Below are 22794 nucleotides of genomic sequence, written 5' to 3' on the forward strand. Positions count from 1 at the left end.
ACTTGTAATATTCATTAAGTTCAGTCTAAAATTTTATTTTGGATTATTTTAAACATTGCCTATCTTTAGTTAAGTTATTATGGATGTATAAAACGAGGACAGATGGGATAATTAAAATATGTGTCGAACAAAAAAACAATTATCATTAAAGTAATTTAAACAAAAAAACAGTATCCTTAAGATTTATGTTTATTCTTCAAGCTTTTTAATTCATACAACTATTTGAATATTTACGAATTAGAATATATTGAGTGATGTATTCTCTGTGTGTTAAAAATACTGAATAAAAAACGTAAGTCCTTATTAATATTAAGTATCACTTATTTACAATTCACTTCCTAAATCTTTATTTATATATTGATGTATAGTATTCTTCTTCGAGATCATATAAATCAGCAGCCATATCGTCACGTAAAGAAGCTAGTTTTTGATCACACTCCATTTGTTTCTGTCTAAATAATTTACTATTTGTTGCTATTGCTTCATTCACAGATGGAAAATCATTTAGTATGAGATATTGCTTGATATCTGACACTAGTTTCATTAATGATTCTCCAGCACGAACAATATTAGCTGCTCTGACGTGCATTTCATAAGTATCTTGCTCACACTGAGTCATCCGGGATAGTTGAGAATCATTTTCTCCTTTCGCTAGTTTTATTATTTCTGTAGAAAATAAAATTATCTTTCATGAATAGATACTTTCAGAAAATGGATCATTAGTATGAAATAAAAAATAAATGAATACCTTCAAAGTTTTCTAACATTGACTTTACATCATCTTTTAGTCTAGTTGTATAAGATTTTAAAAGAGCTTCTTTACTTTGCGGTAAAGTTCTAGGAGTAGACATTTTTTGTAACTATTTTTGTAAATATATAAAAATAAATAAATTTATTATTTATTTTGGTTAATAAATAATTGTTTTAACTCTCATTGTTTTGATATATCATTGATATCCTCAACAACATATCAAGAGGTTATGTTATGGCTAGTTTTTTTTTTGCAAAAATAAACCAAAATAAATAGTTGTCAGGATTGAAAAAAAAATAGATGGAGCCGCAGTCGCTGTTGTTTATTGTTTATTCATAGAGGTGGCGCTGACAGTAAATTCGATGTAAAGCTCCTGAAAAGCTCCGATTCGATGTTTTTTAGAAAGAAAAAAGCTTCATTTTAGAGTTCAAATTAGTTAATTATTTTGTCAAGCAAATTTACAGCTGAATGAATTACTGAGTATATCAATAATAAACTCATACTTCATAATTGAATAAATTTGTTTTATTCAAGTCTTGGTTATTTGTCATATTTCAATTGATCCAATCGTATTTATTTTTCAGATTATACATTCCTGGATATCATTTAATCTTTTTATGCGCATGAATGTTGACACGAATTTTATTATTTAATAAATAAAATTAAGCTTGACTACAGTTGTCCACTACTCGAGTGGTTCGAAAATTTAAAAAATTATTGAAGCGCAGTTTAAGAAATTACTGAAAAATTGTCTTACAAATTGTTGATGTGTGATAATAATTAGCATCATCATTATTATTTCCACATTTAATTATGACAGAAATTGAATGATTGTTGTTTAAATGATGAAATATAAGAAAATCTCTCTACAAGTAGTTTATCGATTTGTCAGAGGGAAAAAGGGATGTAGGTACACACCCTCCCAAACTGCGTGTATAAAGTATTGAGCCTCCAGTCACTGGGTTGAATCAATATGATCTGTACGCCAGTTTTATTCTTATTAAATTCTTCTACCAGTTTTTTTCAGTTTTTTTACTGCACAATACCTAAGTGTTATAATTAAACTATTGCAAATAAATGTTTAATAACAACTAAAAAAATTTACAAATAATACGTATTTATTTAGTTGTAAAAAACTGGCAAAAACAACATTCAATGACCTAAATAATCTTGGAAATTGGGGGATAAATTTTATTTACTCACTAAGATGTATATAAAATCTTCAAAATGGTTGTGAGTGTCACAAGTGTTGAAGAGTTCAGTGCAATTTTATAAAAGTCCAATAATTATAAGTGATAATAACAAAAATATTCATATAAAATAATGTTGTTATTAATAATGATTAAATTCAAATTTTATTCATCATGAAACTATGAATTTTCAATTTTAATTGAGATAGAAAAAATCCTATAGTACAAATTATTCAACAAAACAATGGAAAGAAAAAATATATTGGTGATAATTTTTTCAATTATTTCAATGATTTATGGATCATTACCACCTTCTGATGATAATATACTTCATATTGGTGGGATTTTTCCTATTGGTGGTGAAGGAGGATGGCAAGGAGGCCAGGTAAATATTGATTTTTTATTTTTCAATAAACCTTAGTAAATCGTAAATAATTATAAATAATCGTGTATAATTGATTCTTTTATTAATTGTTTTCTATATTTTTACTTTCAAGGCTTGCATGCCAGCAGCCAATTTAGCTCTGGATGATGTCAATCGTGAAAAAAATTTATTACCTGGATTTACATTGAAACTACATGCAAACGATAGCGAAGTTAATATTTTTTACATTAATCATAGCTCATTGTTATTTTATGTCATTAAAAAATGATTATTTTTATAGTGTGAACCAGGTTTAGGAGCTGCTGTTATGTATAATTTACTGTATAATGCTCCACAAAAGTTAATGTTACTTGCTGGATGTAGCACAGTTTGCACAACAGTAGCAGAAGCTTCTAAAATGTGGAATCTAGTCGTTGTAAGTTTTTCAAAATTATCTATTAAATTATATTTATTAGATTTGAATATTTATAACAACTAGAAAATTAAGATTATTTTTTCATCCATTAGAATTGGGTTCACAATGGATTATTGATTTGCTATTAGCTCAATTATGATGTGGATATGAACTATTTGTAAATTAAATTTATCAAACTTTTTTTAGCTTTGTTATGGAGCATCATCTCCAGCATTGTCAGATAGAAATCGATTTCCCACTTTATTTAGAACTCATCCATCAGCAACTGTTCACAATCCAACAAGAATAAAATTACTCCAAAAATTTGGATGGTCTAAAATAGCTATACTCCAACAAGCTGAGGAAGTTTTTATATCGGTAAATGAATGAACTCTATAATAAATATTTTTTTCTCAAGTATTATGAATGATTTATGAATTTCCAGACCGTTGAAGATTTAGAATCTCGCTGTAAAGAAGCGGGAATAGAAATAGTAACTCGTCAGAGTTTTTTATCCGATCCATCCGATGCTGTTAGAAATCTACGACGATCAGACGCTCGAATTATAGTTGGATTATTTTATGTTGTGGCAGCAAGACGTGTTCTTTGTGAAGTTTATCATCAAAATCTTTTTGGGAAAAGTTATGTATGGTTTTTCATTGGATGGTATGAAGATAATTGGTTCGAAATAAATCTTGACAAAGAAGGAATAAGTTGTACAAAAGAAGAAATGAGACTAGCTGCTGAGGGTCATTTAACAACTGAAGCATTAATGTGGAATCAGAACAATGATACAACAATTAGTGGAATGACATCTGAAGATTTTCGTCAAAGATTAAACAAAATGCTAAAAGAAGATGGATATGATATTGATAATAATCGATATCCTGAAGGATATCAGGAGGCACCACTAGCTTATGATGCTGTGTGGTCAGTTGCTTTAGGTAAATTATATTTGTACAATTAATTTACCATTTTTATTATTATTACTTTATATTGTCATCAGTATTATTAACATTGTCATTAATTATTGATTTAGCATTCAACAAATCGATGGAAAAATTATTAAAAATGGGAAAGAGTCTAAAAAATTTCACCTACACTGACAAGGAAATAGCTGATGAAATATATTCAGCAATTAATTCAACACAATTTTTAGGTGTTTCTGTAAGTGATTGATTTTTTTTAATATACAACTTTTAATATAATTTACACACAACTTGTTAATTTGATTATTGAAGGAAAAAATTGGGTTATTATTCTAGGGATACGTAGCTTTCAGTTCACAAGGAGATCGAATAGCGCTTACACAAATAGAACAAGTGATTGATGGAAAATACGTTAAACTCGGATATTATGATACTCAAAGTGACAATTTAACGTGGAAAAATCGAGAAAGATGGATTGGAGGAAAAGTACCGCAAGATCGTACGATTGTGAAAAAAGTTTTAAGAACAGTTTCTCTTCCTTTATTTATTAGTATGGGATCAATATCAGCACTTGGAATTGTCACTGCTATTATTCTAATAATTTTCAACATCTGGAACAGACATCGACGAGTTATTTTATCATCTCATCCAGTTTGCAATACTATTATGCTCGTTGGTACAATTGCCTGTTTTATTTCGGTATTTTTACTTGGAGCAGATGGACGATTTGTTGAACCTTGGGAGTATGCAGGTATTTGCCAAGCGAGAGCTTGGATGTTATCAATTGGATTTACATTAGCATTTGGAGCTATGTTCAGCAAAGTTTGGAGAGTTCATAGATTAACAACTAAAGCAAAGGCAGATCAAGCTAAATTATTTATGTCAAAAAAAATATCATCTGTCCAAAAGAAAGTTCAACCATGGAAATTATATACAATGGTGAGTGGTCTTTTGGCCATTGATGTCATCATTTTGGGAGCTTGGCAAGGGTTAGATCCACTTCAAAGAACTATTGAAGTATTTCCAATGGAACTGCCATTGTACGGCGATGATGATGCAAAAATTAGTCCAGAACTTGAACATTGTGAAAGTGAAAATAATAATGTTTGGCTAGGAATAATATATGGATATAAAGGTCTTGTCCTAGTATTTGGACTTTTTTTAGCATATGAAACAAGAAGTATCAAAGTCAAACAAATAAATGATTCAAGATATGTTGGAATGTCTATTTATAATGTTGTTGTACTCTGTTTAATCACAGCACCTGTGACAATGGTGATTGCTAGTCAACAGGATGCTAGCTTTGCGTTTGTTGCACTTGCTATTATTTTTTGTTGTTTCTTAAGTATGGCACTTATTTTTGTGCCAAAAGTAATTGAAGTAATTCAACATCCTCGTGATAAAGCTGAATCTAAATACAATCCAGATGTGGGATTTTCTAAAGAGGAAGAAGAAAGGTATCAGAAATTAATAAATGAGAATGAAGAATTACAAAAACTTATTGCTGCGGTTAGTAAACATTTAATATAAATATTATTAGATAAATACGATTTTTTTTTATTAATAATAATAATTAGAATTATTTGTGAGAAACTGAATTTTATTTTATGAATTACAGAAGGACGAAAAGATAAAAATTTTGAAGCAGAAAATAGCTGAACGGGATAATCTGAAAAGTGGTGGTACTGGTAATGTACCAAAAGATTCGCTCATCATTGCTGATTTTGTTACGGGTGAAGGAACGTCAGACAGCGCGATTGGTGGGGGTATATCAGTTTACACGCGATCCTCCCGTGCATCTGCATCTGATTTTGAGTTTTCTGAATCTTATCTTTGAATAATTAATTTTCTAAAATTATTCAAATCATCCCTAACTTCAAATCTTATGCACAAATGATAAATTCACTTTTTCTACTTATGTACTACTTTCACCACATTGATGATTTTTTTACATTTTACATTTAAATATTTCTTTATAACCTTCCGTGCCATTAAAATGTTTCTCGACTGATTATATATCAAAAAAAAAAAAATGAGTTAATTCGAATATTTATTGAAATCAGTGTTGGAAGTATATAAATGTGATAGGTGTTTAATATTTATACCAGAGTTAATTGATAAACGTCAAGAAGTTATAAATGTATGACCATAGACACAGAGATACATATATTAAAGATTTGAGTAATCTTTATATAAAGTAAAGTTAAAATTGGCCTATATTTTTTGGTCTTTACTAATCAGATCAATAACATTATTTTCTATATTTTTAATATTAAACTACAATTATTTGGGTCCAAATAAAAACAATCAGAGATTATTACTTAGTAATCCTATTGAATTGTATATTCATTATTTCAACTGCCATACAAGTAAAATTAACAATGTTCCATGAATAATCTTCATCAAACGTACTGTCTTCCGTGATAAAACATTGCATGATAGCAGCTACGGCCTTTTCTTTTACTTTTAGACTAGATTTTAAATTACAATATTAGTGGCATGCTCTTCCATATATTCAATATTGCAGTTAAATCTCGTTAGATTGTAATCAGGGTACTTTTATTTCCGCTGCTAATTTGAATTATTTAAATAAAAGTTCAACAATGTATTATGTAAAACCTCATTAAGTCTCCCAAAATAAATATAATGTTTATGAAATAAATTATTTATTTGACATTAATTCTAACGAGATTTAAACGCTTATTTCAATTAGAACCATTCATAAGTAATTTGGGAGTCTTAATTTGGCAAATTTAATTACTTTTATAATATTATTATTTATTAATATAAATATTTATTAGATGCTGAATTATTGAATTGTATATACAAAGTTTTATTTATGGATGGAGGGTATTTTGTAAAGATTGGATGTTTTTTAATTTTTAAACTTTTCAAAAAAGCCCTTTTTCTCATTTCTGTTTCTAGACACTGACCAGAATGGCTAACCAGATGGACAACATATATCTTGAGAACAGAAACATTTTCTCTAATGTTCAACGTACGGGCTAAATAATTAAATAAGGAAACAAATTGTTGAATAAAATTCATTTAATTCAACAAGTACATAGTCAATTAATGCTCGATAAAATAATCATCTTTTTTATTGCCACATTATAAAATAATTCATTTGACAATCTAATCTAAACAAAAAAGCAACAAAACTCTAAATCATCTAGCAATATAACATGTAGTTTAGTTATTGAATAATATTAACGTGATTTGACTGCAATTTTTAAATAAGAAATTATCGAACGTAATATTTATTGGTGTGATTTAGATCGTGAAATTATGTCTGAGCTTCGGATAGTTATATTATTTATAAGCATCAAATGTTTTACAATGAATTTATCTGTACAAAATATATCAAGATAGGCAGTTTCGTACAAATGTCAAAATACATAAAAAATGAGTTTAAAAATATTGAAGAAAGTATTACTATTATATATATATATGTATGTATATATTATAATAATTATGTCCAATTAAGTTTTTGAATTATAAAATTTGTTAATACTCACTTTGAGAACTTTATCATTTATAAAATTAATAAAAATTGTTTACATCAAACATTATTTATTGTTGTAAAAGAAAATAATGAAAATAAAAAATAAAATATGTCACTATTTTTGCATTATTATTGTTCTTATTGTGTGTTTGTTTATTTGTTCCAACTGACAAACATTTTAATTATCCGATATTATCATCTGAGCATATGATAGAAAAATGATTTACCATCAATCAATGACTTTTAAAGTTATTCAATTCAGAGGGCGTTGTTTAAAAAATGCAACAATCAAGGATTCAAATGTGTGCTTGATCAGTGATATTTGAGATATACATCGTGATAAAGCTAGTTTTTATATGTAAAAATAGATAAATTGAATATTAATTTGCTAAAATGTCTTTTGGTACGGGTTTTGGAGCAACACCCGCTACACAATCAAGTAGTTTTAGTTTTGGAACTCCAAGTTCAACAGCAGCAGCTTCAGTAAGACCTAGTAAGAATTTTTGTTTCAACTTTCGACAAACAAAAATATTTTTATAATTATTTCTCAATTCTTTCATTATTTATATCTAAATTACGATTGTTTTAATTAATAAGCACTTAATTTATTTATTTAGTTAATTGTATCTACGATAAATAATTAAAATTCATCTTTCAAACTTATTGGTTAGTTCTAACCTCTAATATACAATTTTCTTTTAGCTGGATTTGGAACATCATCATTTAACTTTAATGCACCAGCATCAACTGGTCCATCGTTATTTGGAACTCCTGCGACTCAATCGACAGGATTCGGTACATCAACAGGTTTCGGTGCACCAGCAGCTACAGGATTCGGTGCTCCAACAACTTCTACAAATACTTTTACTAATACTGGCACATCATTTGGATTTGGAACAGCATCTGCACCATCATCAAGCTTTGGAACAACGTCAACACCTTCGACAGGATTTGGAACACTGGGAGCACCAACAACAAGTTCAATTGGATTTGGAAGTTTTGGTGGATTTGGAGCGACGACTACTTCAGCTCCCGGTTTATTTGGAAGTTTCAATACTCCAAGCACAGCATCTACAGGTTTTGGTAATACTACTTTTGGAGGTTTTGGTGCTAAACCAGCTACAACAACTACTACTGGTTTTGGAGGTTTTGGTACTGGACTTGGTACAAGTACTGGTTTTGGAGGATTTGGTGGAGGATTATCTCAACCTCAGCAACAGCAGCAACAACAACAGCAGCAGCAACAATCTGCTAGTACAATATCAGAAGCATTATATAATGCTGTATTCAACTGTCAATTATTTAATGATGAAAGAGATAACACTATAGCACGATGGAATTTAATTCAAGCTTTATGGGGAACGGGAAAAGCTTATTATTCTGCTAATGCTCCACCAATTGAACTTACTCAAGAAAATCCTTTGTGTAGATTCAAAGCTATTGGCTACAGTTGTATGCCGAGTACAGAAAACAATGATGGTTTAGTTGTATTGTGTTTTAATAAAAAAGATCAAGAACTTAAAGATGGAAAACAACAACTAATCACATCTTTAAATACTATTCTTGGTAATAAACCCAACTTGACCATTACCATTGATAATATAAAATCAACTAGTGAAGCAAAAAGTCAAGCAACAATATATGTATCAGAAAAAGGAGTTACAGGTTCTGTAAGAAAAATTCCTGCTAATGAACTTGTTGCTTATTTTTCACAAGCAATGCAAAAACAACAACTTACACAAATGGGTGTTGAAAATCTTTTTTCATTAGTAAAATTAGATCCAGCACAACTCAAAGAATATCTTGATAATCCACCATGTTCTATTGATCCAAGATTATGGAAACAAGCACAATTAGACAATCCTAATCCTGAAACCTATATTCCAGTGCCAATGATAGGTTTTCAACAGGTTAAATATCGATTGAAATGTCAAGAAGAAGAAACTGCCAAACATCGTGCGTTTTTAGATATAGCTGCAGAAAAGATTCAAGGATTACAAAGACAACACACTGCAACACAAGCTAAACTTAAAGAACACAGAAGAACATTATTAGAATTACAGCATCGAGTACTTCAGGTAATTAATTAAATTTTTTTTTTTTTTTGACATCGTTTATTAAAAAAAAATACATTTTTTTAGGTATTAGTTCGTCAAGAAATTACTAGAAAAGTAGGACTGTCACTTCAACCAGAAGAAGAAGTATTAACAAACAGATTTGAAGCGATGCATTCACAAATCAGTGCGCCTACGCAATTTAAAGGTAGAATTAGTGAAATGTTATCGCAATTAAGAATGAGAAGGCATGTAGATGTGCAAAATCAGGAAAGGTATTCCATGGATCCTATTGCTCAAGACGATATAAAAACAGTAAGTGAACGATACCATTTACATATTTATTAGTCTAATTGATATAATGCTTACATTCATTTTTTTTTTTTTCAAGTATTTGAGTCTTGAACAACAAGGAATGACACAACTTATCGAAACAATAAATTCAGACATGGAAAGTTTACAGATAATTAAAGATGGCATGGCAGATCTTTTAAGTGGACATGTGGCATCTTGACAATCTGCTAAGGAAGTGTTTAATATAAGTATTTTGTATAAGATCATTGATTAATTATTATGTTAAACACAAGTTTATAATATTTATAAGAAAATTTTGAAAAGATAAAGAAAGAAGGGTAATTAATAAATAAATAATTCTTTTTTGTATAAATATTTAATATTTATTAAGATGATTTCACTCCAAGTGAACAGTTTTTAGCATCAATTAAGGCACTTCATTTTGATCATTTTTATCATTTTATTCTGCAATTATTTACATCAACTTTAAAAGTCAGCTTGAAGTTTATCATAAAAATTTTTATTTATAATAATCTTCAATTGATGAAATCCAATTCAACCATTTCAATCATTAAATATATTTACATGAATAAGAAAATAAAGATTTAAAATCTTTAAACGGGCTTTTGTTAATTTAAAGACTCAAATTACTCAGAAAGGTTTAATTTAATGATACAATGATACATTGGTATTGTTTAACACTGAGCAAGTGATTGATTAGAAATTTTTTCCTAATTATTAAAAAGTAATTATTTGGCTCAACAGTTCGAGTAAAAGATTTGAAACATTAATAGAGCAAAATATAAACTGAGCTTCTGGTGATCATTGTTTAGATTATCGTTCGAATCCAAACAATGAAGACCTAGACCAGCTAGACCCTCGAATTATACAGCAAAAACACGCGATAATAAAGAAAAATAACAATATTTGGCTCTGATAATTATAAAACAATTATTTATGTATTGTCAAATCGAGTGGAAGATCCTGCTCCATTTCGGTAACACTTTCACTACTTTTAACCCTCAAATCTTGTCCAATACAATCGTTGGTATTTCTAATATTACTCCACATACTTTGAAATTCATACCGGAGATCAACAGACCCTAATAGTTGACGGAATATTGGATTTTGAGTTTTCATTATTAAATCTGAGAGAATTTTTGTTTTTTCCAACAAATTTTCATTATTAATACGACACTTGTGACGGCAACAGCAAGATTCTTTGATGTCTTCTGGTTTTGAATTCTCAGAAATATCCATCTTAATATTTTCCGCACGCTTTATAACAGAATTTCTAATGATAGGATTGTTTTCTTTCTTACAGGGTGTGCTGTTAACAATAGACTCAATGTTTCTATAGTCTACAGTGGCTTTGGCTGGACATTCGGACATTTCTTCAATTTTTATTGGTGTTGATTGCATGCCAATTCGTGGTAAACTATCAGGAGTATGGTGAGGGCTACTATGAGGAGAATTAGAACGATCCTTGATTGAGTGTCCAGAAAAAATAGTACCAGAGTGTAATCTTTCAGGTGTCCTAAAACTTTCATCAAAAATTCTTGGATACATTTTCGTGTCATCATAATTCTTTGGAGGTGTTATTTGATCTTGTTCTTTACGTTCTTGGAGATTGTACATGTTATTCCACTCAACGAATTTTCTCTGTTCTTCAAAGCTATAACTAGTTTTAGGACTACCAGATGATATCGTACTTTCAAGACTAGAATCTTTCTTATCTGACCCAGTGCTGCAACTTTTGTCTGGTGTGATGTCATACCTTGACTTTTCTTGGTTACTATTTTCTTCAAAACTTTTCTCTTGTAATTTATCATTATTATTAATATAATGACGATAAGTTTTGACATGTTTTCTGAGTGATGATGGATCAGTATATCTTTTTGGACAACCAGGAACTTTACAACAATAAGGTTTATCTACTGCGTGCGTCCTTGTATGTTTAAAACGATCTGATGAGTTAGAATATGCTTTGTTACAGCCTTCCACTGGACAAACATATGGTCGTTCTCCGGTATGTGAACGTGCGTGAATTTTTAAATTCTCCGCCCGGCTAAAACTTTTGTCACATTGAAAGCAATGATGTGGTTTCTCGTTCGTATGGGTCCTAACATGTACCAACATTTTGTACCTATGAATTAAAAATAAATTATTAGAAATAAAATATTTATTGTTAAAACAAATTAAAATTCTATTCTACATAAAACATCTTTTTCAGATACTTTTTTTCTAAATCAATAATTATTTCAATGTTTACCTAGCATTAAAACCACGTTCTCCACGTGCACAACCTTCCCATCCACAGTAAAATAAATTACGTGGCCCAGGTGCTGCATGAAGTCTTGAAACGTGTCCTGCTAATTGTTCTAACGACGCAAACCATCTTCCACAATTGAGCCATCTAGAAAAAAAAAAAAAATTCTCTTATTAATCAGAGTATTGGAAGTTTTTAAATTTTTTTCTTCTTTATCAATCAATTAATCATCGATATCTCAATTGTGATAAATATACTATTGACTGCTGACTGGCATCACTTCCCTTAATTGATGTCAATCATCATCATTATAAAGAAAATAACCGTTTATTGATCCCAGTTTACTTTTATTATGCAGAATAAATTATTACTTCTATATTAGTCATATTTTCTATTGATATATTATAATTTCAAATACAATTTATACTTTTCTTCATTAATCAGTCATGATCATCAACCTTTAGCCTTGATATCTTTCAGTAGCGACGTAGATTAACTTATAAATAATCTTTTCCCAACAATTTATATATTAAATGAATTTGAATTTATGTAATTTTTTTTTTTTTATCAATTGTTGTCAATGAATCATCATAGCATCATTTTCATACAATTTATAGACTAGTAATCTATTTATAAAATACATTTATTATTATTAATTTTGAGTAAATATTTTAAATATATCAATTACTATAAAATTCATTCACACTTAATTAAAAAATAAAGTTAGTTATTGATAAAAGTATATTACGTTTAAAGCTAATGCAACTTAATTTCTAATTATCACAACATGTAACATTATTTTTATATATCTTATCAATTTTAATATGAATTGCAATCATTGACAAGTTATTACATGATAATTGGAACGATAAATAATAATATTTTTAAAGTTAAATGTACAATCATACCTGCATTTAAGTTGTGCATTTTCACCTCTCCGAACTGATCCAAGTTCAAGACTGGAATTGGAGGCATCAGAATCACTATGAGCAGGACTAGGAGGACCACCACTAGTTAAAGCACTTGGCGAAGCTCCAATGCTGATTCTTCCAGATGGTGAGGTGGCGAGTTCCTCCTCGGCTGGCATCTTGTGTGGCCAAACCGGAAGGTCTACTGGTTGATGAAGGATGTTCAGATTGGAGAAGACGTTAGATGTTGGATAATTTTGATAATAATGTAAGTTTGGAAGATACGTTGATACTGGACGATAATAGCCCGGTGTTGATGTTAGCAGACCCGGGTAACGAGCTGCACCGTACGGGCCAACGTGGTTTGGCATTCTTCCCGGAACATAAAGGATCATTTTGAGATTGATATTTTAATAATATATTCAATGACCAAAAATGTGTAGCTAATGAACTACGAATTTTTAAAAGATATTAATTATTTTTTTTTTTGAAATAAAAATATTATTAAGCTTCCTTGATTAGCACAAGACTTTCCAGGTCTTGAATTTAATTTATTGGCATAAAATTAATGATATCGTTAGACTCTTATTGGTAGCTTTCGGGTATTTAATTAATTCCTGATTAGTTATGGCGGGCACTAAAAACACACACTTGAACTAGCTTTTCTAAAACACTTAGTCCGAGTTCGTATCGTCAGATGTACTTGAACCGGTTGGATTTGAGGATACGATAGCTCAGGAATTGCTTGCTGTACTCGATGGAAAACATAACTAGGCCGGAATTCACTTATTTTTTGATTAAACAGATTTTTATTACTGAAAATGATTGGGAATGTTTTTCTAAATATCACTCTTTAAAAAAAAAACTGTTTTATTTATTTATATTATATTATTTATTTGACAAGCTGAAATGATTTTCACTACTGCTAGGAAGTTGCTGCCATTTTACTAATCGACTAGTTAGAAAGTTGATGGACTTAGCACTTTGGCTCAAGGCTTGAGCAATTTTTCTAATGAAGATAAACAAAAAGACAATTATCCAATGAGTGTATAGAATATAAATGAAGAAACTCTTTTAACAATCCAACTATATTTTGTGAAAATAATACTAGTAACTACAGTTTTATGATCATCAACTCCTTTTATACTTTCTGCTATCATTAGCGAGCTTCCCTCTCTACTATGCTCCCACTTCTTCCATTTATTTCTCTCACAAATACCGTCATGATAACAACATGTAAGCTATCAGAGGATTCAATGGATGTCTACACAGTTTTATCGACATGTATTTATGTCTCTTGATGAAAAAGACACTTAAAGAAGCGTCATCGTCCGATGAAAAGCATGGGTCATTGCAAGTGATAGCATTATTCAAATGATCCCAATGATTTTTTCTATTTATTATTTATTATTGATCGAAATAAAAAAAATTCGAAAAATGTATTTAGTAAGAAAGTTTTCTTTTTAAATAAAAAAATATTTCTAATCTTTGAACTCTGGATCATTATCAATAGGTATATTAAAGCATATATATACAACATATCTGGTTAATTCGCAGTTGAATTACTGTTGATACGTTTAAATAAACTTCAGGAAATGATTGGATACCAGACAAGTTTAATCAACAGGGTCCAAAGTCTTATCGTTTTATAGCTATATTGACGCAGAGCTTTTAGGTAAGCATTATTATTAAACGAGTTATTATTACGAGAAAATTCTTAAACTGTAACAACGCATATACATTATTGCAATTGACATCTATTAATCGTGAATGCATTTCAAAATCATTTCAATTTTATTGGGTAGGAAAATTTTCAAGATCATATCAGAATGAATCAATTTTCAAGTAACAAAACAAATTGACAGTTTGTTTAAGAATTACTTCAAGTATTTCATCTTATCATGTGCTGACTTAATGATAACATTTATGTGGGGGGTTCTGTTGCCTGCTTTCAGGTCTAATGACTCGTGTATAAACATTCAGTATAAAAATTGTTTTGACTGATTAATTTTAGGGAAACTTGTTAACATTGTATTGCTCTTATCTTCATAGTAAATATATTTTTCAAGTTTCTTATACTCCAGATATTTATCATGTATGTATAATAATGTAAGAATGATATTATCTATAAAGTTTTTTTTTTCTTATGTAACTTGGATATTAAAACGTGGTTTTTTCCAATACCTTTAATGTGATTATTTTTTAATCATCCAAATTAAATGCAATATTTTGTTTACATGTTATTTTTATTTAAAATTGCATTCTCATAATGTCAGAGATAATTAGCAAATTGATGTAATGAATATCTCTCGTGGAAAAATTATATAATTTCAACAAAATTTATTGAACTCTTTGTAAGGATAGAGTTTAAGAAACTGAATTTTTAGCTCCAGTTTACTGTGTGATGATGAGGTTCTAAAAATCAGCAATTCTGGAGAAGAAGAAAAATTGAAAGGATGATATATCAGACGGGAAGCGGTGAAAAATCTCAGGCGACGCGTCAGATGCCAGACGAGAGATAGTCGTGAAGAAAAAAAAATGGTCTCGACCCCATGGTCAGAAATCACTATTGTCCTGAATTCTTTTTAAATGTTTCCAATGGACACTGAAATATAATATATCAAGAATCAAATATAAATGTCGACAAGTAGGTATCAACTTTAAACGACAACAATCATAATGATTAATCGAAATGAAAATTAATTCTCACAAGATATTAATAATTTAGAATAAAATTTCACCTTTAATGGTTTACCTTTAGGTTATGTTTCTCCATAGACAAATGCATCATTATTAGTGATAAAAAAAAAATAGAGAATCCATTATCTCTGATGAAAGAATACACTGATGGTGAAAACAAGTCAGAGCAAGTATTCATCCATTAAAGAATACCCCCAGCGTCCTTCATTGGACGTATTAATGAATATGGTACGACCTTCTTGTTCCCCTTGTGTGCCGCCTTACAGCTTCTCTCCCCATTCTACATGACACCCCATGGACCGCGAAGCTGCCGGCGTCGGCATTCTTTGATCTCAGCAACAGGTAGGATAGAGGCAACCAGCAAAGAGGTAAGGGAGACGTGAAGAAGAGAAAAGAATAAAAATAAAACCGAAAAAAAAGAGATGCACGGTCAGATGATGGTCCAATGGGACGCGGCCAACTGACTCTAAACTTGAGAAAATACGTCTGATACTTTTTTTCTGTTGTTTGTTTTTTGGATCAAGATCTTGAAGGAGATAGCTAGAGTCGCTTCAGTGACCGCAGGAACGCCAAAAGTCTTCTTTTACCAATTCTTACACTTTGGCTCCTTATTCTCTCTCCCACGACGCTCAAGTCTTCGATTAGACTTTAATTCGTTTGCACTTCCGTCCAGTTCGCGGTACTTTGCGTGACGTTTTTTGCTCCAAAAAATCTCCTGAGAATAGAGGTCGCAGCAGGGGAATCCCAGTCAGTGTTATTTTACTCGCGCTCTTGGGGGCTCTTTATTCGTTCTTGCTTCCTTTTCTTTCTTTATTTTTTATACTTTTCTCTTCATCTTTTCATGCAGAACGCGAGAATGAGAGAGATTTCGAAGGAAGTGGCTACAAGTGCCGTGGGAGAGGGAATTTTATTCTTCAAGAGGAATCCCTGCGGTGTAGCGTTCGAGATATTCGCAGAAAGAATCGTAAATCGAAATTTAAACGAACAAAAAATCTCGGCATTTTTACTAAGTCAATTTTTAAAGCCACAAAGTACCCTTTTTACATTAACAACATTCACAATCAAATATCACACATACTTCTAACCTAATAAACTATTTTTTCATCAAAATTATTTATTAAATAAAAATCTTGCCTTTTAAACTTCACTTCATAGACCACATACACCACTAAACCTTTCACTTTAAATTACAGATAAACGTCAAGGGCATTTATTTAATTATAACAACAGATGTGGACATTTGATGAATGTTACAAATTGATACATAACCACAAAAATGAAAGATTCAACAGTTTTTTGGTAAGTGCATTAAATTAATCAAAATTTACAGTTGAAAAATTATTGATAAAATGGTGCTGAGGATGTTAGGTATAAATACATGACGATAGAGAAAAGGAAGAAGCTCATGGTCTCGTGTATGCGTATAATACGTATTACAAACGGGACAGAGGATGGCTACCGGTCGCAGCAGGAGTCCACTCCAGGGGTCCTTCCGAAGTAGAGTCAGAGTTTGTGCTACCGAGACTATCTTTTTCTTACTTCCCATTAACTCAACAATCACAAGATTATATTTGCTAACAGACAAAACTAAAGACTAACTACATTCCATTTTGATTAATACCAAGGTACGTTTTTGTCAACTTATTTTGAGGTTATATTTTCGAAAAGGTTGATTAACACTTTTGCAAATATTCTAATGTATGAATAAAAATTTTCAAAACATAATTATACAGAAAATGAATGTCTATTAATCATTAAGCAAGTTGAATATATATATATTGCACCGATTTGTTAGTGAGAGAAATCGAGAAAAGAAAGGCGGACTTTTAAGTCTTCAATTTTCGAAATGAATCTGATGTATTTGATGCCGTAGGCAACCTCTTCTTAAGTTTAAGAATAAAGGAAAAAAAGAAAGAATGACGATTAAGTATATATATATACATATATGTATATACACATATATAAAGCAGGATAAACCTGTAATTTCAACGCGAACTAACTAAACTTGGTCACTAGTAATATGGGAACTTGGCGTGGGTTTGCTCTCATTTACATAATTCGTTCTTAAAGAATGATTTTTAATAGACCTCTGGCGCCGGTTACTTCTTCCTTAATTCCCCTAGAGGTAGAATCTACTATGGAATTCCCTCGTTTACTGACATTATTTTAGAGGCTCCAGGGTCAAAAATAAATATTCGATTTTCCGTAAAACCTTTTTCTTTTCTAAACATCATGCTCTTTATACCGAATATATAAGGTGGAGTTTAGTCTATTTTGTCTTTTTAGGATAGAAAAAATATTTGCCAAATTTACGTTGGAATTTTAAAAATACTGTGAAAAATAACTCTCCAAGTTGAAATGATTTCCTGACATTTCTTATAATTTATTAAATTCACACGTCTGTGTAAAAAATCAATAGACTTTATGCTTGGTCTATCGGTGATTTCAGTACCTGCGTAACGAATGGCTAAACTGGATTCACATTGACAAATGATTCAAAGTAAGAGAGCGAGAGAGAGAGAGAGAGAGAAGCAGAAAGGACCTCCCACGTTGTTTAAAAAGGGCCACCGCCATTCAAAAGTCACTATGTTCTTTTTTCTACTGACCAAGAGCTCCATTTCCGTCTGGATTCGACAGAGAAGTTGGTGTTCAAGTATTTAGATATGCTTAATAGAAAAGATAACAGAAGAATTTGATTTGTTACTATCAACAAGGTATGTATCAACATTTGCTATCAACATTAAATAATTGATTATTTCATTTAAATAAAAAAATAACATCTAAAAATTTTTCAGACCAGATGGAATAAATATTCAAAAGGTTTAGAAATGTTGAAGCTTGCAATAGGAATCTAAATAGTTCCCATAGGATTCAGGACCTTGACATGCAACATGTATGTGCACTAAACCACACACAACGCGACACCTTCCCAAGTGACCAAGGACCACATCAGACCACCCACGAAGATTCTTTGAAGATCTTATTGGTGTTTTCTAAGAACAGATCAGTTAGATCGTGTTAACTGAATTTTCGACTTTTTTTTACTCATCATTCTCAAGTACAAATCATTATCACACATTTTACATGACATGTGCTTCAATATACACATAATAATGTCCATTGATATTATCTTCTAATCAAGATGATAAACTGCTCTATGTCTATCAAAGATGATTTAAGTTACTTCTATCTGTATTTTTAGAAGAATGTTCCTTTAAATTTACGAGATCCAGACAAATGTTGACTTCTTGGCGGGGGTTATCCCCTGCATTTTGCTAACTGTAAACCGACTTTTAGAAACTCCAACTGAGTTGCTTCATTGTCCTCTAAGACTGATTAAAATCTATTATAGTGACTGTGAAGAAAACTTGGGATACCTCCTACAAGTATTATGTGAATTTTTAAATAAAAGTTAAGGAAAGAATGACAGAATTTAAAATTGCTAAGAGTCATGCCAAAACATTCTTTGTTATATTTTCATGGTATTTAAAGTGTCAAAAATGTGCTATTTCAACAATGAAGATATGTATTTTAGAAAATGGATTGAGTTTCCTAGTAAACAAAGTTCAGTATTACATCTCCAACCGTGTACTACATTGGTGATACATCAAATTCTAGAATTAATGCTTTTTTTTTCTTTCTCAAGATTTAGAATACTAAACATATGCTCAATATCTGTTGGAGTGTTGAAGATGTTACGCCGTGCAATTGTATTGAATTCCCACGTAGGACTGCATAGTTATAGAGGAGCGATCCGGGCCGAAAATATGCTAATGTTTAAGGTAATTCTTCACCCCGCGGCTTTATCCACTTGCGGGCTTGGTTAACAATGAATTGTCATTAGCATATATGCAGCATAAATGAAACCTGTCTTACGAACCCCCTATATTACAATATGCGATCACACCCTATATGTATTTCTTGTTTAGGATGGAGTTCTAGACTCCTAGTTCATGTTTGATTTCTTCTCAACGGTCCTGCCTCAGGATACCGGTTTTTCGTAACTTCCTCATACGGGACGTTTTGTCCCACTAGAACTTCCTAGCTCGTCACATTGTCTTCCTTTAGATTAAAAACCGTTTAAATAATCCAACGGACTTATTGAGGTTCATAGGTGATCACCTCTAAGTCCACTAACGGATCAACATCTTGAAGACCGTTGTAAAAATTTTTTCTCTCCATCCAGTTAACTGATCTATCAAGTTTTTAACATTCACACCAATTATTATTATGATAATAATAATTATTATTATTACCATGTGGTGATTTGAGTCAGTTTAAAATTATTTAAAAAACCTAGATGATTATAAGAATAGCAAGCATGGATCTTTTTAAATTGTGACTAAAAATCTGCCTACCATCTATTAATTTTGTTATTCATTCTTTCAGGATAAATCAGTGAAAGTTATTATAAATCAGTCAGTCTTCATAGGTTGCCAGTATCTGGTCAATCACTAAATGAATCAGGACTTCGATTGATGCTGATAATCCGCAAATATTTCATCATCTTCAGTAATTTTTATTGATTTATTTAAAAAGAGCAGACAAATGTGGATAATTCTAGTTCATGTGAATAAGAAAGAAATGTTAATATTCTTTTTGAAGACGAATGTAATAAGATGCATCAGAGACTCCTACATGAGGGTAATGCTGTATTTTTACGTAATTCTATTGAATAATTCTTTTAAAAGACCTATACATTGTTACATGTCTTCCGTCAGGGAAATAGCATCACTGGATTCAATTCGATTCACTGGAGATTCAGGTACCTGACCCACGATAATCCCATCCTCAGGGCCCATATGAGCATTATACTATCGCTCCCCCATGAACTCACATCCAGATCCAATAGAAATTGGAATGGGACCCCGGTCACCATCAACTCACGTTGTCACGATCTGTAGCGAATCCTGCAGTACGTTTCATCTTTTCTATTCCTATTATTCCAGAGATCTACGTCAAAAATTCAGGGGGAAGAATTGGAAAAAAAAATCACTTGGTTTTCTCTCAGATTTTTGGAGAAATCTATTGCAGGATGTGTATGTAAGAGAGTACAATATAGACTAAGGAGCAAAGATTCTTCCCTTGCTTTTCAATAATAAAATCACCCTCGGATCTTCACACATCTATCAATGGATAACGAATACGACTTCTCACGATTATTCAACGACTTGAAAAATATTTATGACTTTTTTTCGTTAACGATCACCTTTAGTATATTTTTTATTCATCTTTTTTGTTTGATATTACTATTAATTAAATCAATCGCAAATGTCAATCAATTATCTAAATGAAATTTTGTTTTGTCTACACATTTTTGGTCTTTTATTATCATAATATTAAATAAATAATTCATTTCTTGTCATCAAGAAATTGAACTGATAATAAAATAAACACAAACAAATTTCTATACTCACCAATTCAACGTAAACAATGTGAAAATATTGATGTCTTTGCAATTTGTTGAAAATCCTTTAACACTTGTTGATCAACAGAATTCACTTCACAAATATCGAAAAATAAAATTATTTATGTGATGAATAAATAATATTAACCGTTATATTGATGTCTTAGGTTTGTAAAAATAAAAGAACTTATTTATAATATAATTATCACAATAAAGTTGGCGAATTGATTGCGAAGTAGAAAGTGTCAAGACAATAAAAGTAAAAAAAAGTTCTTTGTTCATAAAGATTTAAGCATTTGATGAACACGTGTCTGTTAAAAGAGAGCGAGAGTATCGTTCTCGACCCGCGGGTAACCAACGATGAGTCTGGACTGAGACAAGGGAGAGGACCCTAGTGAGTCTTGGGTACTCTCGGGTGTGGGTTTTCGGTTCGTTTTTCCTCTTTTTTCTCTCTCAGTTGGCTGGCTTGAGTAGCGGCCGTGGGCCTCTACCGGGCCCCGGGAGGTGGTTTTGTTAGAGTGGGGGGCCCCTAACCTTAGTTAACCCCCCCACTACACGATCACTCACCCTTAAAGTACTGCCATGCATCCTCCCCACTTTCGGTTATTGGGCACCCAGCAAAGGAAATATCTCCTTTGATGATAGCTTTCTGTCTTTTATCTCGATAGTGATATTATTCCAATACAAATAAAAAAGACTATCAGAAGCAATATTACTCATATTTATGAGAAGCCTTAAGGCTTTTCCTTTGAGAAACATATCAACCTACACGAACTCCTGAGTAATTCGTGTTGCCGGTAGCAACTAAGAGATTCTGTGCCACGTGGGTAAACGACGAAAGACAGAAAGAATCAGATAGAAAAAAGAAGATTGGAGAAAGAGAGAAAGAAGAAGAGTGAAAAAGAGAAAATAATAAAAAAATTAAAAAAAGACATGGTGAAGCTGCAAGAGGTGCAGGACCCTAATATACCTCGCAATGCAGGTAGGCCCTTCTTTGCCCTCTACTTTAAGCGCGTTTTGCCTCAGGACAAACGTAACTCATCCTTCGTCTTCTCCTCCGCCTCCTCACCATCATCAGAACCCACACAGAAGGATACAAGGGGACAGAGACGCCTTCATGCACGCTCGACGGCGGATCGAGTTCCACTGAAGGTCGGGAGCTTCAGGAATCTCAACGAAAAAACTGTCGATGCATATATTACGCATCTGTCATTATTTATTTTCGCCTTTTGCATAAATTATATTTAGACATATTGCTTTTCAGTCACGCGTTACTGTTTTTAGCTGTGCATTTATCACTTGAAAATTTATTTTTCATCATTTTCATCCCAATCATCAGTCATGTTATTGATATTCTTCATTTTTTTTTTTTATAAAAAATTAATGATTTATTTATTTTTAAATACGAACGGAAGTGGTTGTTGATGCGTAAGAATCTTTGCAACAATCGCACAAGAGACACGTTTCCGTGGTTTTTTCCTCTGATAAAAATCCGGTTTACAAAACCTTGGCCTCTCTACCGTGATCCCTCGCCAAGATCTTCATATCTTCGTGGGAGACGATCACGTCAGTTTATCTATACATTAACTAAATATAGTCAATTTTGAATTTCACGTATATTATTATATAGCCAAATAATCAAAAATCATCATTTGATTGATTTAAATAATCTTCTCAAGATATTATTAGAAGAAATTGCAATGAAGATGATAGATCCAAGATATTGGTGACACGCACATGTGTGTATATTGGATGTAATTTTTTTTTCTTGATATTTAAAGTATGTAATGAAGAGAACTTTAGATGAGTGAGAAATAGTAAAGCGTGGGACAAAACGACAGCGTTGCTGCTCTGCTGGGGGCGTCTTGTACTTATCTTCTTTTTATTTTTTATTTCTTTTCCCCTATCTTCCGCTGCTTCTCTTCAACAACCGGCTTCAGCTCTCATAATAATCTCTGAAGAAGGGACACGCGTGTGCGTGAAATCATTTCCCCAAGTGTATGATCCA

General features: G+C 31.3%; 4 protein-coding genes and 1 long non-coding RNA gene across 9 annotated transcripts; 3 read left to right on the top strand and 2 right to left on the bottom strand.

Moving 5' to 3' along the window:
- Positions 1 to 179: 179 nt before the first annotated feature.
- Positions 180 to 990, bottom strand: LOC118074725 (mediator of RNA polymerase II transcription subunit 22-like). The gene is made up of 2 exons (XM_035096165.1): positions 749 to 990; positions 180 to 666 (listed from the first exon to the last, which is right to left on the bottom strand). Exons 1-2 carry the CDS (start codon positions 849 to 851, stop codon positions 347 to 349), a joined length of 423 nt encoding a protein of 140 aa, XP_034952056.1. The 5' UTR covers positions 852 to 990; the 3' UTR covers positions 180 to 346.
- Positions 991 to 1657: 667 nt separating this feature from the next.
- On the top strand, positions 1658 to 7069 carry GABA-B-R1 (gamma-aminobutyric acid type B receptor subunit 1). 4 transcript variants are annotated; one of them, XM_035096381.1, is made up of 9 exons: positions 1658 to 2326; positions 2439 to 2537; positions 2607 to 2741; positions 2928 to 3098; positions 3166 to 3664; positions 3760 to 3887; positions 3986 to 5158; positions 5268 to 5415; positions 6575 to 7069. In XM_035096381.1, the coding sequence occupies exons 1-9, from the start codon at positions 2186 to 2188 to the stop codon at positions 6592 to 6594; spliced, it is 2514 nt and encodes an 837-aa protein (XP_034952272.1). In that variant the 5' UTR covers positions 1658 to 2185; the 3' UTR covers positions 6595 to 7069. The 4 variants fall into 4 exon arrangements, with proteins under 4 accessions (XP_034952272.1, XP_034952273.1, XP_034952274.1 ...); XM_035096382.1 differs by having other exon boundaries at positions 5268 to 5409; XM_035096383.1 differs by having other exon boundaries at positions 5268 to 5337.
- Positions 7070 to 7442: 373 nt separating this feature from the next.
- On the top strand, positions 7443 to 9811 carry LOC118074640 (nuclear pore complex protein Nup54). Its single transcript, XM_035096019.1, has 4 exons — positions 7443 to 7647; positions 7857 to 9232; positions 9296 to 9523; positions 9600 to 9811. Exons 1-4 carry the CDS (start codon positions 7548 to 7550, stop codon positions 9720 to 9722), a joined length of 1827 nt encoding a protein of 608 aa, XP_034951910.1. The 5' UTR covers positions 7443 to 7547; the 3' UTR covers positions 9723 to 9811.
- A 51-nt stretch (positions 9812 to 9862) lies between these two features.
- Positions 9863 to 21200, bottom strand: LOC118074641 (zinc finger protein GLI2-like). Of its 2 annotated transcripts, XM_035096021.1 has the most exons (4): positions 20797 to 21200; positions 12680 to 13051; positions 11775 to 11918; positions 9863 to 11648 (listed from the first exon to the last, which is right to left on the bottom strand). In XM_035096021.1, exons 2-4 carry the CDS (start codon positions 13048 to 13050, stop codon positions 10454 to 10456), a joined length of 1710 nt encoding a protein of 569 aa, XP_034951912.1. In that variant the 5' UTR covers position 13051; positions 20797 to 21200; the 3' UTR covers positions 9863 to 10453. The 2 variants fall into 2 exon arrangements, with proteins under 2 accessions (XP_034951912.1, XP_034951911.1); XM_035096020.1 differs by lacking the exon at positions 20797 to 21200 and having other exon boundaries at positions 12680 to 13798.
- Positions 16171 to 19132, top strand: LOC118074642 (uncharacterized). Its single transcript, XR_004691222.1, has 4 exons — positions 16171 to 16678; positions 16748 to 17004; positions 17829 to 18093; positions 18175 to 19132. It is a non-coding gene; the product is annotated as an uncharacterized lncRNA (long non-coding RNA).
- Positions 21201 to 22794: the final 1594 nt, after the last annotated feature.

The sequence above is a fragment of the Chelonus insularis genome, unplaced genomic scaffold (assembly GCF_013357705.1).
Source record: "Chelonus insularis isolate UGA/USDA-ARS -01 unplaced genomic scaffold, ASM1335770v1 contig_139_pilon, whole genome shotgun sequence".
NCBI classification, from domain to species: domain Eukaryota; kingdom Metazoa; phylum Arthropoda; class Insecta; order Hymenoptera; family Braconidae; genus Chelonus; species Chelonus insularis.

What these genes read in the sequence shown, in the direction of transcription:
- LOC118074725 (XM_035096165.1), bottom strand. Translation starts at nt 851, where the DNA reads ATGTCTACTCCTAGAACTTTACCGCAAAGTAAAGAAGCTCTTTTAAAA. An exon ending in AATGTTAGAAAACTTTGAAG is followed by an intron (nt 667 to 748) that starts GTATTCATTTAT and finishes TATTTTCTACAG; the next exon opens with AAATAATAAAACTAGCGAAA.
- GABA-B-R1 (XM_035096380.1), top strand. Translation starts at nt 2,186, where the DNA reads ATGGAAAGAAAAAATATATTGGTGATAATTTTTTCAATTATTTCAATG. An exon ending in TACATGCAAACGATAGCGAA is followed by an intron (nt 2,538 to 2,606) that starts GTTAATATTTTT and finishes TTATTTTTATAG; the next exon opens with TGTGAACCAGGTTTAGGAGC. An exon ending in TGTGTGGTCAGTTGCTTTAG is followed by an intron (nt 3,665 to 3,759) that starts GTAAATTATATT and finishes TTATTGATTTAG; the next exon opens with CATTCAACAAATCGATGGAA.
- LOC118074641 (XM_035096020.1), bottom strand. Translation starts at nt 13,074, where the DNA reads ATGATCCTTTATGTTCCGGGAAGAATGCCAAACCACGTTGGCCCGTAC. An exon ending in AATGCACAACTTAAATGCAG is followed by an intron (nt 11,919 to 12,679) that starts GTATGATTGTAC and finishes TTTTTTTTCTAG; the next exon opens with ATGGCTCAATTGTGGAAGAT. An exon ending in GAACGTGGTTTTAATGCTAG is followed by an intron (nt 11,649 to 11,774) that starts GTAAACATTGAA and finishes TTTAATTCATAG; the next exon opens with GTACAAAATGTTGGTACATG.
- LOC118074640 (XM_035096019.1), top strand. Translation starts at nt 7,548, where the DNA reads ATGTCTTTTGGTACGGGTTTTGGAGCAACACCCGCTACACAATCAAGT. An exon ending in AGCAGCTTCAGTAAGACCTA is followed by an intron (nt 7,648 to 7,856) that starts GTAAGAATTTTT and finishes ATTTTCTTTTAG; the next exon opens with CTGGATTTGGAACATCATCA. An exon ending in TACAGCATCGAGTACTTCAG is followed by an intron (nt 9,233 to 9,295) that starts GTAATTAATTAA and finishes ACATTTTTTTAG; the next exon opens with GTATTAGTTCGTCAAGAAAT.